Source organism: Oncorhynchus mykiss, chromosome 18, assembly GCF_013265735.2.
Source record: "Oncorhynchus mykiss isolate Arlee chromosome 18, USDA_OmykA_1.1, whole genome shotgun sequence".
NCBI classification, from domain to species: domain Eukaryota; kingdom Metazoa; phylum Chordata; class Actinopteri; order Salmoniformes; family Salmonidae; genus Oncorhynchus; species Oncorhynchus mykiss.
In genome coordinates this window covers 37,822,476-37,845,742 of record NC_048582.1, presented here as the reverse complement: position 1 = coordinate 37,845,742, position 23,267 = coordinate 37,822,476, and the positions used below count along the sequence as shown (strand labels likewise).

Sequence of the window (23,267 nt, the reverse complement as noted above, 5' to 3'; positions counted from 1 at the left end):
TACTGCCACTGTAATTCACTTTTCAACAAAAATGTATTTGCACAATTAAATTGAATGTAAATTGGTAATAAAGTAATAACAACATAAGTCCCTTCAGTAACATCAACCGATGGCGAATCCACACAAAGAGCTATGTTTTGCCTTATTTCCTGCCAACCTTCTAAATTGACATCCGGTCATTCTTTTCTATCTCTTCCAGGTGAGGCAGTCCACCTGGCCCGTGACTTTGGGTATGTGTGCGAGACGGAGTTCCCTGCCAGAGCGACAGCAGAGTATCTGTGTAGGCAGAGTGACCCCGAGCAGCTTCCCACACGACGCAGTATGCTGCTGGCCACCAAGTGAGTGTCTCATAATCCCCGTCTGGGCCTAGTATACTCTTACAGTAGATTGTTCAGTATTAGTGAGACTATCTCCAGTATCGCATATACAAACAGATATACATAGTGTGCATTGAGTGAAGGGTAGACGCCAATTAAAAAGATTTTCAGCTCAACTTAAGCAGACAAAGCTATTTAGGAAATGTGTACAGTTTTGATGACCGTGATTATCGCCCCATTACATTGTTACATGTTGACCTGAAAATGTTGACGGGTAAAATTAAGAACATTTTATTCAAAACTTGACGTTAGCATTGAAGAATTCTAACCCTTCACCTACCTTTTTTTTCCTCAGGGATATCTGCAAGGAGTTTGTGGACCTGATGTCCCAGGACCGCTCTCCTCTGGGGGCGAGTCGTCCCAACCCCTGTCTGGAGCACGGGGTCCAGAGCAATCTCACCCACTTCAGCCTGCTCACCCACGGCTTCGGTACCCCAGCTATCTGCGCCGCCCTCTCCGCCTTCCAGAGCTACCTGGTGGAGGCCATCAAAATGCTGGACAAGGACCAGGGGGGTGGCAAGGGGCACCACGAGAAGGAGATGAAGCACCGCAAATAGTTCAACGACGTCTTTGGAGGAGAATGGGGATTGGAGGTTGACGGACGGACTGAGTTCTCAATTCCATCTTCTCGTAGCCTCCTTTATGAAGACAATGACTGAGATTTTCTTTCTGAAATTCCTGCTCTGGCCCGATCCCTCACAGGGAAGGGCGTGGTGATGTTTGTGCTGTATATGTGTCGGCCACCTCACTCAAAGACGCATGGACTTTTTCTTCTGGGCTGCTGGTTTTCTAGGCAGTGTCCATTTCTAACTGCCAATGACATTTTCTGGATGAGTTCTGGTCTTCTGTCCCTGTCTGACTGTCAAGATGATACCCCAACCTGCTTTTTTCCCCCTCTACTTCCCAAAGAGATACAACTATTTATCTCTATGCTTACTTCCCTTCAAGGTCTGTTTGACTGTCTGGACTTGGACCCACTTTGAAAACATCTCGTCACAAGAGATGAGCCATATCCATTACAACCAACTTTCTCAGTTTTGCTTGTTCCTCATCTGGACATTGGATACCGTCCAACTCCACCCCATAGGATGGGAAGTTTGTGTACTACGATTCTATGTGGGTGCTGCTGGGTAATTGAGTTTTTGGGGGTGGGCATGGGGGCGTGGTGTCAAAGGCAGCTATGGTTGAAGGGGAGGGTAGGTGTGGGTAAATTAAGAAAAACAACGAATCATTTTGTACTTACTGTGTATGTTTATTATTAATGTTATTACTGTTATAATTATTGTATTACGGCATAAATGTAATATATTATTAAAGAATAACTGATGCGGACTGTCTGGGTATCATGTTTTATCATTCACTGTCGATAATGGTGAAAGGATGCTTTTCCTACGGCAATATTTTTAATGTCAATTCAAGGTTTATTCTAATACGTTTATTTATTCAGGAGTTTAATACCTACAAGCCACGGGCCATAAAATAGATCTATCTTCAAAATAGTAATGGTTAAAAAAAAAGTACAATTTCTGGTGATTAGAAAATAATATAAAACATCTCAAGAATAATTTAAGATATTAAATTCTAATATTTACAAAAAAGTACAAATATAGATATTTGTTGCTAATCATTACAATAACAGAATATTCTGAAAAAGTAGCAATTCACCACTTGTGATTAACTGTAGACACACTACCCACCTCGCTTTCTCTCACACAAAATAATTACTGATGCGAACTTGCACCCCAGGGGCCACTCAAAATTCAGAGCCCATTTACGCCAAAGCGATGAGGTGAAAGCGATCCCTAACCATCACAGCGGCAACTGTGTCACCGCGCCAGGCAGCAGCCAGCCCCACCGGTACCTGGGAGACCGCCACGACCCCAGTGCACAACTCCACACCTCAGCTCCCGTCCCCCTCCCTCATCTGTTGTTACACCACCTCTCATCACCTGCTCGTTCTCTCTGGTTCTCTCCATTCTCTACACCTCCTTACCTGCCCCCTCCCTCCACATTACCCCAAGTGTCAATTCCCCCATCCATCTATCTCCCTGTGACCTGCCCCTCCCTCCCTCCCTCGCTCTCTCTCTCCGCCCTCCCTCTCCAATATCTGACACTCAGCAGGGTTGTTCTCCATCTCCCTGTGCCTCCAGGCAAACATATGCTGCTCTTCCCGTCAGATTCCGGTGTGTTTGGGAGAGGAGGGATTGTTTAATGTTTATTAATCACCTGTCTGTGATATAGGAGAGAGGAGTTGGAGACACACTGGCTTGATGTTCACTACTGTGGCCCAGTTTTCCCATCCGGATGTTTAGTTTTTCCTGAATGCAGAGGAAAATTAGGGTGATACTTGGTACAGCTAGATAATCAGTGGTGGGAAAAGTACCCAATTGTCATACTTTAGTAAAAGATACCTTAATAGAAAATTAAAAGTGAAAGTTACCCAGTAAAATACTACTTGAGTAAAAGTATCAAAGTATTTGGTTTTAAATATACTTAAGTTTCAAAAATATAAATAATTGCTTATATTAAGCAAACCAGACAGCAGTTATTTAAATAAATGTTCTCTTGATAATTGTGTGAATTGGACCCTTTTCCTGTCCTGCTAAGCATTCAAAATGTAATGAGTACTTTTGGGTGTCAGGGAAAATGTATGGAGTACAACGCACAATATTTTCTTTAGGAATGTGGTTTTGTAAAATTAAAATTTGTCAAAAATATAAATAGTAAAGTACAGATACCCCAAACTACTTTAGTACTTTACACCACTGTAGGTAAGAGTCAATAGGCTATGTATATGGTATATAAACATAATACTTAAAATATACTGTGTAAAGAATACACATCTGTAAAATGTAATTATCATTTATTTGTTACTTAACTACAGTAGAAATAAAGTCATGAAAATACCCACATTTAATTGAGGTACTTTTAGATGAAAGGTCCATTATATATTTGTATTCATTATTCATTTCTGGTCATACGGCTTTTCACTTTCTCATGGTCGACAATGCACGTACAAACACAGAGGAGCACACACACACACACACAGACTACAGCATCAACAAGAGTACACAGCCAGAAGGCTGTTCTCTTTATAGGGGAGCCTGAAGAAAGCACTACGAGGACAAAAAAGATATCTCAACAGTGCGTCACGTTTTATTGGAACATAAAGGGCAAGGTCTACGGTACAAAAATGTGGGCATTAGGGGTAAGCAGTGAGCGGTCACTTGGCGCCCACAGGGATAAGCTTCTCCAGGTCATGGGTGCCGTCCTTGTCAATCAAACGGACGCTGAAGGAGGGCAGGTTGAGGATGAAGCGGTGGTTCAGCTGGAGCGGAGAGAGAGAGAGGGAGGGGGAGTTAGGTCATGAGTCATATACCAATGCAAGTGTATAGGAGAAACAAAGCTATATGCATGTTATGGCTGTTATGTTCTGTTCCTTGAACAGTTCTCGCAAAATTTCGTTTTCCTAATATAAAGGCATCTCTATTTGACAAATTAAAGTCACATGCACCCGACTGCTGATTGTGATTATCCCGTAACATCTCCAAATGTGATGACTTGAAACCAACAAATAGTTTTTATTTGTATTTTTATTTAACTAGGCAAGTCAGTTAAGACAAGTTCTTATTTACAATGACAGCCTTACAGGGGAACAGTAGGCTAACTGCCTTGTTCAGGGGCAGAATATATATTTTTTTACCTTGTCAGCTCGGGGATTCGATCCAGCATCCTTTCGGTTACTGGCCCAACACTCTAACCTCAAGGCTACCCTCCGCCCCGTAAAGGTGGTGGTGATGAAGCACAGTGCCGTCATTCAGTTAGCTCTAAACAGGAAAAAGAAACGAGCTCACCTCCTCAATGCACTTCTTCAGCAGGTCCATGGCTTCATCCCGAGTCAGATCTGAAGCACGAGAGTGATGAGAGAATTATGGTTAGCTTCACGTCCAGATGAAGTTGAACTTAAATACAAGAACTCTTCAGTCATTTAATATTAAATCCCGTGAAGGGTTTTGAGAGAGCGAGAGAGAATAGGGGAAACCGACAAGAGGAATGGAGCAGAAGATAGTGAGCGACGGAGGCAGAAAGAGGAGAAAAGGGAGAGATAATGAGGCCAATAAAATAGAGGAAGAGTAAAAGATGTAGAGAGAGAGAGAGAGAGAGAGAGATCCCACCTGGTCTGTAGTAGCGGTCGAGGATAGACAGGGTGAGGTAGGCTCCGTGGCCGTGGGCAGCGAAGGGGGCCTTGGCCAGAGCAGACAGGTGATCCATATAGTAGAGCCCTGGGCCGTCCGTCTCATCAAACCCAGCCAGCAACAGGTTCACATGGTAGGGAGTCTGGTGAGAGAGGAGACGAGGAGATATGGGTCAGTGAAGACATGGGAAAACAATTGGGATTGTTACGGCGATACTGTCGCCACATCTTGACATTATGGTGTTATGACAACGTTCTCGCAATGGGCATGTGATGGACGACACACACAAAATTATAAACACACACAATTACAATTCTTTGTCCGCATTCAAACAACAAAGGTCCTGTTTTCTCTTCCTCTGTTATTATCCTCCGAGGTCGGTGTTACGACATCGACCAATAGTCAGTCCCATAGAGACTAAACTATTTAATAATACACCTTCTCTAGCGATCTCTCTCTACGGTCAGCACACTGAACCATCATTGCACAAGCTGGGTGCCAGACACTAGGAAGCGGCAGTGTGATTAAGAGCACAACAGAAGGCAACTAAAAAGATACCCAGTAACAGGTTATTTTCAGATTGTTCCAACGTCGCTGCTATTAATGATCAGCTTTGATTTGGAAGTAAACAAAACGGGAGGTAAAACAACAGCAGCACAAGAGAACAGGGAGGGGTGTGAAACTGTCGCAAACCTGGAGGGTGGGGGGGGTAGATGGGTTGGAGAGGACTGAGGGGGGTTAGGTGGGTTGGGAGGGGTGTTGGAGAGGGGGGGGGGGGGGGTCGTGGTGTCACTGGCAGTGTGACATCTGCTGGGAAACGGACCCCCGCTGTTGCCCCCCCCCCCCCCCCCCACTCCCGCCTTCACCCTATGCCCTGGAGTAATGCCAGGGCTCATTAAAAACTTCTGAAGTAGTCTCCCTCCTTCCCTCTCCCTTAAAATTACTTTTTACCCTTCTAGCCACTCCATTTCAATGAGCTCTTCTCCGCTTTCGCAATTCTCCCCTTTCACCATCCTCCCTCCTTGTTATAATCCCCCTATCAGGACAAATTGAAGTTACAGAAAGCGGTCATGGCGCCGCGCCATGGATTGACGTTTGACAATTGCGGAGTTTCCTGGTTCAAATGAGTTAAACCCACTGACGCTATGAAACGAACGTTACAATTCAGCAGCTAAGCTTTGCATATGAACCCAGTCCTAGAGGGAGAGCGACACTGTGGATGTCCAACCTGACATCCCCTGAGCCGCAGTAACCTGCTGTCATCTGAACACCTGCCCCAAGTATCAACGTTGTGTATGTGCGAGACCCTTTCTTCGGGGGAAAGAAAGGCTGACTTGTCACGCTCCCTGTGGAAAGGGGTTATGTCTCGCCAGGCCATGCCTGAACTCATTGGTGTCCCCCGAGAAACACCCCAGTGGCGTCACCCACACTCACCCGAGCAACATCCGTCTTACAGGTTACCACCCACACTCACCCGAGCAACACCCGTCTTACAGGTTACCACCCACACTCACCTGAGCAACACCCGTCTTACAGGTTACCACCCACACTCACCCGAGCAACACCCGTCTTACAGGTTACCACCCACACTCACCCGAGCAACACCCGTCTTACAGGTTACCACCCACACTCACCCGAGCAACACCCGTCTTACAGGTTACCACCCACACTCACCCGAGCAACACCCGTCTTACAGGTTACCACCACACTCACCCGAGCAACACCCGTCTTACAGGTTACCACCCACACTCACCCGAGCAACACCCGTCTTACAGGTTACCACCCACACTCACCCGAGCAACACCCGTCTTACAGGTTACCACCCACACTCACCCGAGCAACACCTGTCTTACAGGTTACCACCCACACTCACCCGAGCAACACCTGTCTTACAGGTTACCACCCACACTCACCCGAGCAACACCTGTCTTACAGGTTACGGCGTAAAAAATACAGTGCTGGAGCTGGCATCGAAATAACCCTTCCTCCTCATGACACCTAGGAGGCCACCAGGCAGCAGGCTCGTTAAATCCAGCACCTGAACTCAGGCCAAGTCCCAAACACATATGTCTTCAAAAGAACCTCATCACACACACACCAGAGAGATGGGGTGTCCAACGGTATTAGGCATTTAACTAAAAAGGAGGATGTATGGTTGTGTCTGGTGATGAACGAAGTGAACCGTGGTAAATCAACCCCGCTCGCTCTCCCTCTCGTCTTCCACGTGCCAGCGCTCGCTCCCCCTCTCCTTCCCTCCCCCTCTCTGTGCACCGTGCCCTCCCTCCCACCCTCTTTGCACTGTGCCCCAGGACATGTTCTCTTTATTGGCATTTCCCCTCAATCTGCTGTATTAATTGTTCATCTGTGCTGGAACAGGGGAGTCATGTGCAATATGGCACTAGTAATTATTTGTGCCCGCGCTGTACTTAAAAACAAAAACCCCATATGCAACACTAGCACCAGGCAAACTGTTGCCGTGGCCTTTTTACTAAATCTTTAAATAAAGTAAGAGGGCTTACTTGTTCTTTGGGATACAACCCAAGAGGCTACATACGACTGAGATAATGGTTTATAACAGAGAAAGCCTGTAAAGTTCATCACCGCTCTTAAACAAGAACAGTGGCTGTGCTGTCCATTTTAAGAAAATAGTTTTTGAAATACATAATGCAGTTGACTTCAGGCTGCCCTTCTCTCACACCATTCCTGGTAGGTACACAGTGCACCCCACCCCCACCCAATGCCAAGCTCTATCACCGCCACTCATCCCCTGATGTTTTCGCACCACAATAGACATCCTCTTCACTTAACAGCTTCGCGACCCTCCACTCAGGTGGACGAGAGAGAAACATTCAGAAATGTTCCGGAACGTGTGGAAAACGTGTTTATCTAACATATGTGCATGTCCAAATACTCTGGGGTGGGTGTGAACTGGAGAGCACAGCTAAAGGAAGGTGTGGGATGTCGAGGAGAAACTGTTTGGAAGCCCTGCGAGAACGGAGAACAGCGTACGGAAATTCAATATACATTAACAATGATATATGTACCACAGGGTAAAAAAAATATGTTTTTACTGCCTTTGGGCAGGCATGAATTTCTGAATATTTTGTAATGTTATCCGATATCTAAAGCACATATTGAACCAGTAGCAGCCCAACTGTAACACCGACTCTCAATTGCACACGCCCTTCTGTGCCGTGTTGACTTCTGGGCCTAGTTCAAAGCCCTTGGGACCGGCCCCCTTTCTAGCCTCCCTCTCCCACTCCCTCCGCTCCCCCCTCCCTGTGTCCCACATTCCCTCCTCAGCCCCACTAATTGTTTTTTGTAATTATTTTCATCCTTCTGCTATTGTGACAGGCAGCGGCTGCACTACTCCTAACATATTAACCTCGCCGCAACCATATGAGACACACAATCGTCATACACACACACGTTCAATGCTTCACAACCAGGGAGTGGTAGGACAGGCACCCGATGGGTTGCGCTCTGTTTCTGCCGCAGGTGTTGCCTACCCTTGAGACTGGAGCGACACTTAGGCCAACTCACAACATATTGACAACAGTCTCTGGATCGGTCAAAATAAACTCGTCGCCCACATCTCAGACTGATATAGTAGAGGTACACAACGGAGACAAGTTTTTATTTTTTAGCTGCTTCGCTGGAAGAGGCAGGCATGCTTGTGCCCAGTTTTCCTCGGAAAACGACGGGAATGTCTCGCAAAAGTTAAGTGCTGCAGGTCCATTAGACTGAAATCCGACCTGAATGTGTGACATAGTAGGGATGTCAAACATTCAGCCCGCTGCACAAGCACCTGGTAAGATTTTGCTTAGGAGCACCCCCCCCCCTATCTTTAAAAATGGTTAAACTAGTGAGAAATATAGCTATGTGATATTTGAACAAATAATTCACCATCACCCTAAAATAAGATTATTTTGACATACGCTACTTTACACATCCAATTGGGGGGAATTACACATCTTTTTTTATTTTTTTACCTCAGATTGGTCAACACCATGATACAAGATCAAGTGCTTAAAACCAGGGGTTGGATGCGGTTCAAGGAAAATAACTGAAAACACGAAAATAAAACGTTTTCAAGGAACAGAAACATAACGAAAGTGATTCATACTGTTCCGGAACAGAACCGTTATTTTAAGAGCATGGGAACCAGTTATTACCTGTATTTTATGTCCTAGGCATTTTTCTTTATAGTGCCACAACAAAACAAAGTGCCTATGGGTGTTTGTATAAGCTATAAGGGGGAACATTGCCGTATAAGGGGGCGGCAGGGTAGCCTAGTGGTTAGAGCGTTGGACTAGTAACCGGAAGGTTGCATGTTCAAATCCCCGAGCTGACAAGGTAAAAATCTGCCCCTGAACAAGGCAGTTAACCCACTAGGCCGTCAATGAAAATAAGAATTTGTTCTTAACTGACTTGCCTAGGTAAAAAGGTTTAAAAAATATATATAATTTCATTGTGATATTTTCACACGTCTTAATCCTGGAAAGAATTTTCTGAATGACAGTCAAGTGACCAATAGCTGTTTGACTACCACAACAGTCCCAGTGCTGGAATAAAGGTGTTGGGCGAGGAATGTCAAGAATATTTATCTCTCATTCGTTACGCCGGTGAAGACAGCCTGGATCCACATTGGATCTAATATCCCTAGCATGTTGATCATCTGTTCTCTGCTTGATTTTCAGCAGGGTGTCGTCAGATTTAACAGAGAAAGCATCAAGGTAATGCGTTTGTGTTTTCGTGTGTGGGCGCCTTCGATTAGACACGGAGTATACTGTGCGCAATCATAGACTATTTCGCAACACCCAACGTTATTCCTATTAATTATTATGTATATAAAGATGACAAATAACATGACAAATACATTTTGGTTTCCATGTTACACCTGCAATTTTAAAAACAATACAAGGGGCTTGAAGTAGCCTAGGCTACTTGAACTTGTTGGAGCTCAGAAATTCATGTACTGGAACAGACATACCTTGAAAATCAGACATTTCCTAAAGTTGGTGCTTGAGAAGTCCTTGTAATTATTGTAGCCAAAAGGGTCTCCTGCTCCCCTATAATTATTTGTGGCCACTGCTTTGATACCAGCGCTAAGTGTAGTTTTGAGGACGACAACATCGAATGCTGGCTTTAACTTGGCTTCCTATACAAATCCCTCCATTACAAAAGGGAACAAGGTTTTTGGTTGGTTGCTCATTCAAAAAACAGCGATGGTGAGATTAATGCTACAGCTATTCGTGGCTTTATGATGTGCGCCTGTGTCGGCCACATAGGCTACAGAAAAATCTCCATGCATGTATCCAATTTATTTAGTCAGGCAATTCCACATTCTCACATAATTTAAAATGTAATAATAATTTGAATATCAATGCATTGACAAGGCCTACAAAATGCATTATTCTTAAAGTGGTAAGGGCCTACTGTTTTAAACACTTTTTGGGGGAGGGGGGGGGGTCTATATTAAGTCATGTACAATTATATAAAAATTATAATGAAGTGCTTGAAGACGTCCTTGAATTTGACTTGCCACTCTCTGTATGAGCCCTGCTTAAAGGATGTATAATCCTAGGCCTATGTTGTTGCATAGGTGGCGTTATGGGGCAATGTGCATATATTCCTCGAAGTACACGTGTGGACCTGGATAAAAGTCTGTTTTATTTATGCTAATGTCACACATTGGCCCCATGATTTATAGAAAAACCCCTATGCAAAGCCCTCACTCACTCAGACACTTACTCCAGCATACCTGCAAGCTGGAAATCTTTGCCTGTGTGTGTTTCGGCTACCTGCTCCTCCAAAGCATTAGGCTACTGTACTGACGTTACAAGCTTGATTCAGTAGACAGGGAGAGAGCTTTTTGATGAGATAGAGATGTATGGATTAACTTGTTCAATGCTAGTAAAGGATACTATAGGCCTAGTTATCACATTTCACATTGGATTAATTAACTACAACAAGGCAAAGATGTGTTTTTAATTCTGGTGCGCTCTGCACACATAAGCTCGTTAGCTAGCTACCTCGCTCAAGCTCGTTAGCTAGCTAGCGCTCAAAAAGGCATTCAAAGTTCCTCTATAGAAACAGCTCCTAAGTATAACTCTGTGGACCTTATTCATATGTCATAACAAGATGCACAGCGCTTCAGGCCGCCTTCTCTACCCTCCCTCGCTCTCGCTTGAGCCATTTGCTACACGTGTACGTCTATCATGCATGTAAACAACTAGCTTGTCTGAATGATAAGCACTGATTGGTGAAGTAATGCAATGAGTAAAAAGTAAAATACTGTTGATTTCACAGGTTACAAAACCTATGATATAAGCCAGTACTTTTTTTTGTTGCTGGTCAGAACATTGGAATGAAACAATTTTGGGGGGGGTTCTGTTCAGAACTAAACGATTGTAAAATTATTTTGGTTCCAACCAGTTATATAGATATGAGCCTTACAGGCTGACTACACAGCTTGAGACGCATGCGCGAGTGTTGCAAAATAAATGTAGCAATCTATATTATTCAATTATTGCGCGCGCCAACGAGAGTATGCATTGCCAAGGGCTAAAACAGAAGTCAGTTCTATTTGTGACGCAGATCGCGCTGCAAGTCCTGCCTCTCCCATCTCCTCATTGGTTTGTAGAAGCAGGTACCCACATGTCATCTCCTCATTGGTTATACCCACGTGGGTGTCTGAAAGACGAACGAGGTCAGTGGCGCTAATGCACCTAATTTATTAAAGTTGTAGATCGCAATATAAAGTCAAGAGAAGAAAAAGCCTGGAAGGAAGAGAGATGACTAGAAACAATTCGATTGACCGTTTTTGTGTGGATTAATAGGCGGAGTAGAGGACCCTGTGCATTTCAGGTAAAATAACTAAATGTTTATATCCCAGGACAAATTAGCTAGCATAGTATCCTGATCGTGTCTGGTGTAGGGGGTACAAAATCAACATGTGAGCGTTCGGTTTGGTAAGCATGTTAGTTTTAATAGGACATGCAACCTCATCTCCCCCCTCTAACGCAATTGATATCAAAGTGATAATAGATTTTTATTTTACCAGGTAAATTGACTGAGGACACATTGTCATTTACATCAACGACCAGTCATTTATTGCCAATTGACAAAATAACAGGGTTTTTGGTATGTGTGCAGTTTATAAGGTGTTCATAAAAATAAAAAAAATGTATGTGTAGATAATAGATTTTATGTTTAAGTTTTCAATATATAAAACTTTCTGCATATTAGATATTGACTTGGACACTTAAACCATTTTGACATTGACATTAGGCTATTAGGCTATTTATCAATATGTCGTGTCAACAGGAAGTGGCATCATTTTCAATTTAAGTTTTAGGAATATATAAATATAAAATGCAACATGTAAAGCGTTGGTCTCATGTCTCATGATCTACAATAAAAGGTCCCAGAAATTTTCCATATGCACAAAAGGCCTATTTCACTCAAATTGTGTGCACAAATCCTGTTAGTGAGCATTTCTCCTTTGTCAAGATAATCCATCCACCTGACAGGTGTGGCATATCAAGAAGTGGATTAAACAGCATGATTATTACACAGGTAAATGCCCACTAAAATGTGCAGTTTGTCACAACACAATGAAACAGATGTCTGAAGTTGAGGGAGTGTGCAATTGGCTTTCTGATTGCAGGAATGTCCCCCAGAGCTTTTGCCGGGGGAGGTGAATTTTCATTTATCTGCCACAAGCCCCCTTCAACGTCATTTTAGAGAATTTGGCAATACGTCCAACCGGCCTCACAACCGCAGACCACGTGTAACCACACCAGCCCCGGACCTCCACACCAGCCCCGGACCTCCACATCCAGCTTCTTCACCTGCGGGATCGTCTGAGACTAGCTGATGAAACTGAGGAGTATTTCTGTCTGGAATAAAGACCTTTTGTGTGTGTGTGTGGGGGGGGGGGGGGGGGAAATCATCCCGATTGGCTGAGCCTGGCTCCCCAGTGGTTGGATGTCACATAACTGGGCAGGGGTGCAGCCATGTGTGGGCATGGGAGGGTATAGCACAACCCCTTGGGAGCCAGGCCATGGCTGCGCCCCTGCCCGGTTAGATGAAATCCATAGATTAGGGCCTAATTCATTCCTTTCAATTGACTGATTTCCTTATATGAACCTAAACTCGTTAATTATTGCATGTTGCGTTTATATTTTTGAGCAGTATAACTTGAATTTTCAACCTTAACTTCCAATGGTATTGTATTTATTCAGGTAAAAACTGCTTAATGAGTCCAACAATGTGCTGTGATTGATTTATGTTGATGACATACCAGAAATCACCAAAATGGGTTTGCTCAGCCAAGACACTGGCTAAGTGGCAATAGCACAGAGCAACTTTGGAGTATCGCAGTATGGTATGCTAGACTACATTGGAAAGAAATAAAAGCATTGGTCCACATTAAATAATTACCCTGCTTCGAAGGTAGTCTGCAAGGTTCTTGCGTGTGAAGTTGGCTGCTGCTGTTGGACTGAGTTCATAACCTGAAAGAGTCCAAATGAAAGGAAAGCCCCATCAGATGTCACCATGGGGTAGCACATAACCGGTGGAAAAACATTCATAAATAAAATGTACAAACAATATTCACAACGAGTATTGAATGCACATACAGTGCCTCGCGAAAGTATTCGGCCCCCTTGAATTTTGCGACCTTTTGCCACATTTCAGGCTTCAAACATTAAGATATAAAACTGTATTTTTTTTGTGAAGAATCAACAACAAGTGGGACACAATCATGAAGTGGAACGACATTTATTGGATATTTCAAACTTTTTTAACAAATCGAAAACTGAAAAATTGGGCGTGCTAAATTATTCAGCCCCCTTAAGTTAATACTTTGTAGCGCCACCTTTTGCTGCGATTACAGCTGTAAGTCGCTTGGGGTATGTCTCTATCAGTTTTGCACATCGAGAGACTGACATTTTTTCCCATTCCTCCTTGCAAAACAGCTCGAGCTCAGTGAGGTTGGATGGAGAGCATTTGTGAACAGCAGTTTTCAGTTCTTTCCACAGATTCTCGATTGGATTCAGGTCTGGACTTTGACTTGGCCATTCTAACACCTGGATATGTTTATTTTTGAACCATTCCATTGTAGATTTTGCTTTATGTTTTGGATCATTGTCTTGTTGGAAGACAAATCTCCGTCCCAGTCTCAGGTCTTTTGCAGACTCCATCCGGTTTTCTTCCAGAATGGTCCTGTATTTGGCTCCATCCATCTTCCCATCAATTTTAACCATCTTCCCTGTCCCTGCTGAAGAAAAGCAGGCCCAAACCATGATGTTGCCACCACCATGTTTGACAGTGGGGATGGTGTGTTCAGAGTGATGAGCTGTGTTGCTTTTACACCAACCACAACATTTTGCATTGTTACCAAAAAGTTCAATTTTGGTTTCATCTGACCAGAGCACCTTCTTCCACATGTTTGGTGTGTCTCCCAGGTGGCTTGTGGCAAACTTTAAACAACACTTTTTATGGATATCTTTAAGAAATGGCTTTCTTCTTGCCACTCTTCCATAAAGGCCAGATTTGTGCAATATACGACTGATTGTTGTCCTATGGACAGAGTCTCCCACCTCAGCTGTAGATCTCTGCAGTTCATCCAGAGTGATCATGGGCCTCTTGGCTGCATCTCTGATCAGTCTTCTCCTTGTATGAGCTGAAAGTTTAGAGGGACGGCCAGGTCTTGGTAGATTTGCAGTGGTCTGATACTCCTTCCATTTCAATATTATCGCTTGCACAGTGCTCCTTGGGATGTTTAAAGCTTGGGAAATATTTTTGTATCCAAATCGGGCTTTAAACTTCTTCACAACAGTATCTCGGACCTGCCTGGTGTGTTCCTTGTTCTTCATGATGCTCTCTGCGCTTTTAACGGACCTCTGAGACTATCACAGTGCAGGTGCATTTATACGGAGACTTGATTACACACAGGTGGATTGTATTTATCATCATTAGTCATTTAGGTCAACATTGGATCATTCAGAGATCCTCACTGAACTTCCGGAGAGAGTTTGCTGCACTGAAAGTAAAGGGGCTGGATAATTTTGCACGCCCAATGTTTCAGTTTTTGATTTGTTAAAAAAGTTTGAAATATCCAATAAATGTCGTTCCACTTCATGATTGTGTCCCACTTGTTGTTAATTCTTCACAAAAAAAATACAGTTTGATATCTTTATGTTTGAAGCCTGAAATGTGGCAAAAGGTCGCAAAGTTCAAGGGGGCCGAATACTTTCGCAAGGCACTGTATGTCAGTAGCGGTGGCATGAATAGTACTAGGCCATCTTTATTTTGACACCAGAGAAACAAGAAATGGGTGGCACTTACCATTCCTCATTTTGTATAACTGAATATTCTTCTGAATATACTCTGCAAACTGCACTGTGTCTCCTGCCTCTCCCACACATAGCAACAGAATCTTATCGCTCAGCTTGAACATCTTGTCCTGGTCTGGGGGCGATAGACAAGGTGTTAGTTATTTAATCACATACGCACTCCGGTGACATGTTCAACATGACGTATGGAAATAAATCCAAATAATACATTCTTGAAGTTAGTTTGATTACAAATAACTCTACTCGTTCAGACTTTTCTTACTTTGAGGAAAATATTGCAAGTCATTTTGATAATAATCTGGGCCTGCTAGTGTGTGCGCGCCTTGCTGACTTTCACTTTCACAATTGAATGAAGGGAGTTAGCTAGGTGGCTAGCCTTTTTAGGTAGCTAGCGCAAATCTGCAAATCTGCTTGGGGTTTGTGGACATGCAAGTTAACAAGCTTACTAGCTCTTCCAACACAATTGTTAGCAAACAAACGTTGGTGATAACTGGAAGCCAAATCAATTCGGTAGCGAGTGTCCGCTTTTCTGATCTCGACTCATTGGCCAGGGAGGAAGCTTCCTAGCTGATTAGCTCACATAGATGCTAGCTAGTTTGCTAAACTACTGTTATCTCATAACATGTAAACTAGCATGCTTAGCTAACTAGGTAACAACAATTATAATGAATGTTTCAGTAACGTTATATGATTCAAAAATGAAATGTGTGAGACAAATATTTAGGCCATTTTGCTGATTTTACAAATGAGTTCATGGCTAACAAAAGCAGGCTAAATAACGTTAGCTAGCTGGCTAATTTAGCGACTAGCTAACTGCAAACGAGCAATGACTAGCTAACTGCAAACGAGCATACCCTGTTTCATCTTAACGATGCTGTGGGCTGCAACATTATCAGCAGCAACTAGGACAAAGTCTTGTCCCTGAATTCCGATCAAATATTCCATACTGTAACTTCCGAGTAACAATTTTGAAGTAAAGTTTTGCCTGAGGAACAACGCAACCTCGTTCGTTTCCTCAGATTACACAGCAAAACTTGAATGAGAGGCGCATAATGTTGACGTCATGAAATATGACGTTTTTCTCCTTCTCATGTGACAAAGGTCTGGGGGGTTTCCACTAGTTACCACAGCCACGAAGTCAGAAATGATTGAAAACAAAAAAACATTAATTTCAGGTTAGGGTTAGGCATAAGATTAGCAGTGTGGTTAGGGTTAGGCTTAAAATAATATTTTAGGAAGATAAATTGTAGAAATGGGCGAGGTTTTTTTAACTTTGTGGCTGTGGTAACTAGTGATGACCCAGGTCTGGGTGCTGCCACTGAAAGTCTACTGCAAATGATTGTGGTACAATCTACTGTATCTCTGGAATATACAGACTACTTAATTGTATTGAATTAAATTGGGATGTTTAATAGCCTAAAGCAAGATCAAAGAACAAAGAAACATAAAAAAAACTGTTGAACACACAGACAGAAAGAGACACACACACACATTCTGCATAAAAGCAAAATATTTTTTTTATAATACATCTTAGATTGTATAATGAATTTGTCTTTTTATTGAGTATGATTTCCGTTTGCTTTGGTTTTCAAGTGGGATTGCTCGTTCAGTTTGTTCGGTCCAAACCTCCCAACTCTGTAGCCTGCTGAATGTCAGGTTAGAAAATGATCAACACACAGGTTAGAAAGCCATAAACACACAATTTGCAGATGCATTTAAACTGCTTGCAGAAAGTCTTAGCATTACTCATCATTAGTTTTCTGTCTTTTTCTGTCTATCTGGGCTTTGTAAGCCTCCAGTTTGAGCTCTCTGAAATGCACCTTGTAACATTAGAAATTGCTATGCAGTTGCTTGAGCTCCGACTGTCAGGCACCCTTTGTAGGCTTGTGTATTTTTAACAAGTTATTCATGTCTACTTGTCACAATGAGTGAAAGTTATAGATGTAGAGATGTGAGGAGTTTTTTATGCACAAGCTCCACTCAAACTGGGTGCTAGAGTTATTGATTTACAATTCTGATGTGTGTTGGCTTTGTGTGTTGGCAGGCTGACTTTGGAAGCTGGATATTTTATACTCATTTTCATATTTCTCTCTCTCTCCCCTTATTTCACTCTCGGCAGTTGTCGCTGGTTCAGCTTGACTGCTTCGTTAGGGCTCATCATTTGCATTCAGATTAATTATCTAATTACCGACAAATGTCCGGCGGCCACCCCACACTGCGGCTCGTCAGCTCTGAGCCTGTAATTATTTTAATCATTTACTTTCATCTGGAGCATTCCTGCCATACTCCTGTGTTTAGAGGCCATTCTTAATTACCCTGCCAAGACACTCTTCTCCTCTTTTTGTGAAAGAGAAAGGGAGGGAGGGAGGGAGGGAGGGAGGGAGGGAGGGAGGGAAAGAGAGAGAGAGAGAGAGAGAGAGAGAGAGAGAGAGAGAGAGAGAGAGAGAGAGAGAGAGAGAGAGAGAGAGAGAGAGAGGGAAAGAGAGAGAGAGAGAGGGAAAGAGAGAGAAAGCCCAATGGGGACATGATCCAGGAGCACTGACAGCACAGAGGAAGCTCTCTCAGCTCTCCTAGTTGTTCACCCCCTTCTTCATACTCTCTCTTTCTTTCTATCTCTACCCCCTTCTCTCTGCACAACCCCCCCTTCCCAACTTCATCCTCTCTTTCTCTCCCCTCTACAACCCCCCCCCCCCCCCCCCCCCCCACACACACACACACACTATCCCACCCTTTCCCCCCCTATCCTTCCTCCCTTTCCCCTTTATCGCAAGCACACACAGGAATCGCCCCTGGGCTTCAGTGCTCTGACTGCTAATACACTGACTCACACACACACACGCATACACACACACACAGAAAGCAAGAGAGCAGAGAGAGAGTAGAGAGAGAGAAAGAGAGAGAGACTAGATCAGAGTGGCGTGCACACGCACACTGTTTGTGGCACACATCACAATGCACACATCTTTCCACTATCCGCCTGGAAAATCTATACACCTCTCTGTCTGTCTATCCTTTATTTAGACAGCCATCAGCCAGCCTGTTCCATCTCTCAGTCTGGTTCCTGCCCAGCACATGAGAGATGGGTCAACTCCCCCATGACCACTCAGTAATGATGCTCTCACTGAACCCTTAAGCGAGATACACTCACCCTGACTGCTCTTGTTAAAGAAAAAAGATACAAGCTGTGTAATTGGCCTCTTGAATATTTAAGTTAGCCCGGGATGAAAGTTTAATGAAAAGATTATTATCTACCAGTTTATCACACTATTTCATATTTCATTTTATTCACTGGCTACTGCTACAGCACTGTCCATTTGGACAGCCGTGGAAACAGCAGAGAGACTCACGGGTTGAAGCCGCACGAGACAGCAAGTAGAATATGATGAATTGCATTAGTGAACTGAGCAGATTTTTTCTCCTTCTATGTATCTTCACAAAACACTCAGTCAATACTTCTAACACACACACACACACACACACACACACACACACACACACACACACACACACACACACACACACACACACACACACACACACACACACACACACACACACACACACACACACACACACACTGTAAGGTTGCTGTTATTTAGTCTTATTGTTTGTATTTATAGGGGGAATTAATCCTTTTTGCCAGAAATGGTGTGAAAAGCAGACAATGTTGTGCTTTGACAGACATCGCACTTTAGCCAAACCCCAGTGGGATACGTGACAGAGTTTGGGAGGATTATGTATGGACCCAACTTGCCCTAAGGGGAGAGCTGCTGGAATGGGACATGGTTTGAACGACAGAGATTAGGGATCAAGGTGCACGGAGCAAACCATTTGAGGGAATAGCCTACACTGGTTAAAGCCCCCATTTCACCATACTAAAAAAAAAACAATAAATATGCTTGTCTTTTTGTAAACACTGAAAGATAAAAACAGTCTGGAAGATGAGGCTGTGGCTGTGAGGCTCAAGCATTTTGACATGGTTGAATTTACTGAGATAAGATTCTTGATCTTCACACACAGATTTTTCTTTGTGAATTTAGACAACATTCGCATGGATTTGTGAGATAGCCTAATTGGCCGCGTAGGCTAGACTGTAACCTGTTTTATTTGATAAGTTACTGCAATATTGCAAGAACAATTTCACACTAACCAACAGACTGGCCTATGTTGTGGTGGATCATGATTTAGAAATCTGGGGCTTGAATAGAAGTGTCGAGGGAATAGACAGAGTTATTGTGTTAAGACTTTGTTTAACCTTGCCTTCTTAGATTTTGGCATTCAATTATAGGTCCTGAAGAAATGCGAGGTCGGTATCAGTGGCACCGCTTATCGGTTTAATCCACAATTTCATGGCGCTGAGGCGGGATGGGTAGTGGCCCCCGCTTGCTTTTTTTGATGGGATGTCACCGTTTAGTGGTCCCTTTCGTATCTAAACCGGGAGAGGACGTCGAGGGAACCTGGGCACGAGAGACCACTTCATCTCAAGGGGGTGAAAGAGAGCAAGTTAAATGGAAGTGACAAGCTCTGAAAAAAATCCTGCCGGCAGCTGCGCGCATTCGACATAGCCAGCTCCCCTACCGTCGCCGGCCGCACGACCCCCGTGCCTGGCACACACACCTGCCGCTCCTAGAAGCGCTTTCACCGACAGCCACATAATCCATGGGCGTGTCGCGGAGGGGCTGCACTCAATGTGCTCTTGTGAAAACCCCTTATGCGTGAAAAAGCCCCCTTCCTCCATCTATTGTCCGACACAGTTTTATGGGACAACATTGGGCCTTATGAGGTTTCGGGATTTACATGGGACTTTATAGAAGGGTATAATCATTTCAATCAGAGAACGAATAAAGGTTTTAACACGCTGTTTTCATATTTATTAGCTGGTTAATGCAGCCGAGGCAGCTGAACCTTATACCCCGGACCCCACCAAAAATGCTCTCAGTCTCAGACCCCCACATTCAGAATGTCCCGGCGAACCCCCAGAGGACCCCTCAGACTTGGACAAGCAGGCAGGGAAATGATCAGTGATACAGGACTTCAGAAGGCCTAATATTTCCACGGACATGTCAGCAAATTGAAATATAGGCCTATAGGCGCACTGTATCGGCCTAGGTTCATTTGTGGTCCCAATCAGGGTCATCCTTTTATGTCAGCCAACAGGTTTGTTAAATCTGATATGTTAAAATAGGCCTACAGTGACGTGCATTCAGATGATGATGCATTCGTCAGGATGAATGGTGACTTCGTTGAATTAGGCCATTTTATGTTCAACATAAAAACAAATACAGGCCTCGATGAATTATGCATTCATGAGGAAATCTGTCAATAAGGCCTCTTGTCTAAATGGCGGTTTACTTTATGGAGAATAACATTGTTATTATTATTATTATTAGGCATAGCCTACATTTCAATAGCAACTTTACAATATGCCTTTGGACTTCTGATACATTTGACCTTTATACATTTTCAACATCTTATTAAAATCAAATTAGAAATGTGTGGATTAATTCATGTTCATGTCATGCAAAGAGCACTTCCCATTCTCTACATGAGGACATATGTATCTTGTCCATCCCTGACTCTCCTTGGCATTTCTAAAGCACTCCATCAACACTTTTGTTAAGGCTCTCTGCACAATTTCTATCCTCACAGAACTGTAAAGGTTATGATGATATAGCCTAGTTGTGCTTTCTGTTGTAACGCCACAGCCCTCCAGTTGTACCGAAGGTAGTTTGAGCATTCGCTAAGCATTTCCAATTTAGGCAATTCAGGAAGTGGTTTAAAATTCAGTTCATTAATTAAAATGTGCCTAGTATTTCTATGAGGATATTTTCCAGTCATTCATTTATATATATATATATATATATGAATGACTGGAAAAGATCCTCATATATATATATATATATATATATATATATATATATATATATATATATATATATATATATATATATATATATATATATATATATATATATATATATATATATATATATATATATCAGTATCCACAACAGCAATTAGAATTAAATGAATATATATATATATATATATATATATATATATATATATATATATATATATAGACTTTGTATAATTGTACTTTATATATATATATATAAAGTAAAATTATACAAAGTCTGGCTGGAAATGAACCAATAATTTGTTTTATTTTCAATGGGAAACAAAGAAAAAGCCCAGCACTCAAACCACCCACACAATGTCATACTCAAGAAGGATGTATGGATCTATCTAGGATCTATCTATCTATCTATCTATCTATCTATCTATCTATCTATCTATCTATCTATCTATCTATCTATCTATCTATCTATCTATCTATCTATCTATCTATCTATCTATCTATCTATCTATCTATCTATCTATCTATCTATCTATCTATCTATCTATCTATCTATCTATCTATCTATCTATCTATCTTCTGCTGTATGTTTGCTCTTTCTCTTTTGGCCACAGGTCTTTCTCTCCAGTTCATCATACACAGGCCGCGGGCCGCAGCCCTCTGCCCTCCCTCCCCCAATCCCCCACCACCCCCTTTCTGTCAAAGCTGATTGTTTCCACGCCAACAGAGTGCTGGGGGCTAGCACACTGTCACACTACATCAGGCAGAGGGAAGAAAGGGAGAGAAAGAAGAGAGGGACGAGAGAGTCTGCTCTATGGACTCATCCGACAGCACTGGGTAGTAGGAGCCTGTATGTCCAACTCACAAAACACAGGGGTTGAACTGAAGCTACTGTACTTCATTGGATCATACAGAAGAGTGCCCCCTTGTGTTCTTCACACGCTATTTAATTTTATTTAAAAAAGTGACCCGCTATGTGATGAATAGGCGCCCTCTGGTGGACTAAAACATATTTTCTTATTTCACTCGATTTTATAGGCCTACTCTAGGATACCAAAGATTTGTACAACTATCACTCATTGTTCTATCTGTGAGGATACTGTGTCATGGTGGGTTAAGCTTGTTGTCATTGTCATGTGAAAAAGACATGACGGAGTGATGGGGGAAAAAACACTTCAACAAAAGGCAAATAATTGAAAATCACCATCGTTATGGCACTATTACGCATAGGATGGACTAGCCTGATCTGGACGGTGATCGATCAATGCATGATTTACACAATTACAGGTGGTAGGCTAAATCAAGGCAATATCACTGATACAAAATATAATTCATGACAATGGTAAGCGTTTTAGGCAGAACTCCACTGCTATTGAAATCCACGTTACCCACGAATGCGCGCACGGAGTGGCAAAGTTGCCAGATGTCTACACAATATCCCCAAAAGTCTAAACTGTAAATTCCATACAGTCCATTTTTTTTAGTTTAATGAGCAGGTGAATTGTTGTTTCGCAAATATCTCAGAGAAACACTTGAAACCGAATTGGGTGACAGGAGCCACAGCTGTGTGCACCCCTCTCTCTCGCCCGCGATAATTTGGGAGAAAACGCCTCAAACAGCGTTGCTAACGTTATCTTCGCTCGTTTTAACCGACAAAATTAGCAGTTCTGCTCGAGGAGAGAGACGGTGCGGCATCCCGCAGCCCCCCCCCCGTGCGTCTGCTTCTCCCCGGGCGGGGTGCTCTTTCACCGGTGTCGCTGTTCGCGCCCAGCAGGGCCCCCGTCACACATGCCTCGTGTCCCGCCGTGCGGCGAACCTATTATACAGTGTCGCTGAAACGAAGAGATGTGTTCAGGGTGAGGGCACGGTGTTTAACGTGAGACACTACGCAGAATACCGATTTGAGTTAGAATGTGCATCCAAGAAAACTTTGTTCCTTACAGAGAGAGACACAATATAAACATTTGCTTGAATTGGCCCTTTGTGGAATTGAGGCCAATTAATGTGAAGATACTGCTCTTTTGCTTGGTAGGGCAGAATAGGTAACAAGCCCGAATAAAATGACAATCGCATGTCATTTCATAGGCTATAGGCCTATGGGTAACGTTTCCCTTCGCATTTTAACTTCACTGTAAATACATAGCCTAATTACATAATGGTGATTGTATATCCTCAAAATGGGGTTTTGTTCTCCCCGTGTACTGTTTCTCTGCGCTTTTTGGAAACGGTGTTTGTACACAGGACAATAACAGAACAAACAAACGTGTTGGCTGGTTATCCCAGACGCTTCCCCGTTTGATGCCCTACATACATCCCGCTTAAAAGCCAATAAACAACAGATAAATATGTTAATTCTCTCACACTTTCACTGTCATGCCTGCGTCCAGGAGAGGCGATAAGCTTTAGAACATAAGCCTGAGCGCCCGGAGTTCGGAGGCATAAACGAGGATTATCACAAACTTGCCCCGGG

At 43.1% G+C, this 23,267-nt stretch overlaps 2 protein-coding genes across 4 annotated transcripts in view; one reads left to right on the top strand and one right to left on the bottom strand.

Annotated features, from left to right (window-relative positions):
* Positions 1 to 1,707, top strand: part of LOC110496137 (transcription factor AP-2-epsilon) — a 10,697-nt gene extending 8,990 nt beyond the window's left edge. For 2 of the 3 annotated variants that reach the window (XM_021571850.2, XM_021571852.2), the window contains exons 6-7: positions 200 to 338; positions 673 to 934. In XM_021571850.2, the coding sequence (XP_021427525.1) occupies positions 200 to 338; positions 673 to 934 (401 nt within the window). Of the gene's footprint in view, positions 1 to 199; positions 339 to 672 lie in introns of all 3 variants that reach the window. The other variant, XM_021571851.2, reaches the window with a different exon arrangement.
* A 1,805-nt stretch (positions 1,708 to 3,512) lies between these two features.
* psb2 (Proteasome subunit beta type 2) lies at positions 3,513 to 15,966 on the bottom strand. Its single transcript, NM_001165115.1, is given in 6 exon segments — positions 3,513 to 3,705; positions 4,232 to 4,281; positions 4,553 to 4,715; positions 13,022 to 13,092; positions 14,930 to 15,052; positions 15,792 to 15,966. Coding segments are annotated over 6 exon segments (603 nt in total). The 5' UTR covers positions 15,883 to 15,966; the 3' UTR covers positions 3,513 to 3,600.
* Between the last annotated feature and the right edge of the window lie 7,301 nt (positions 15,967 to 23,267).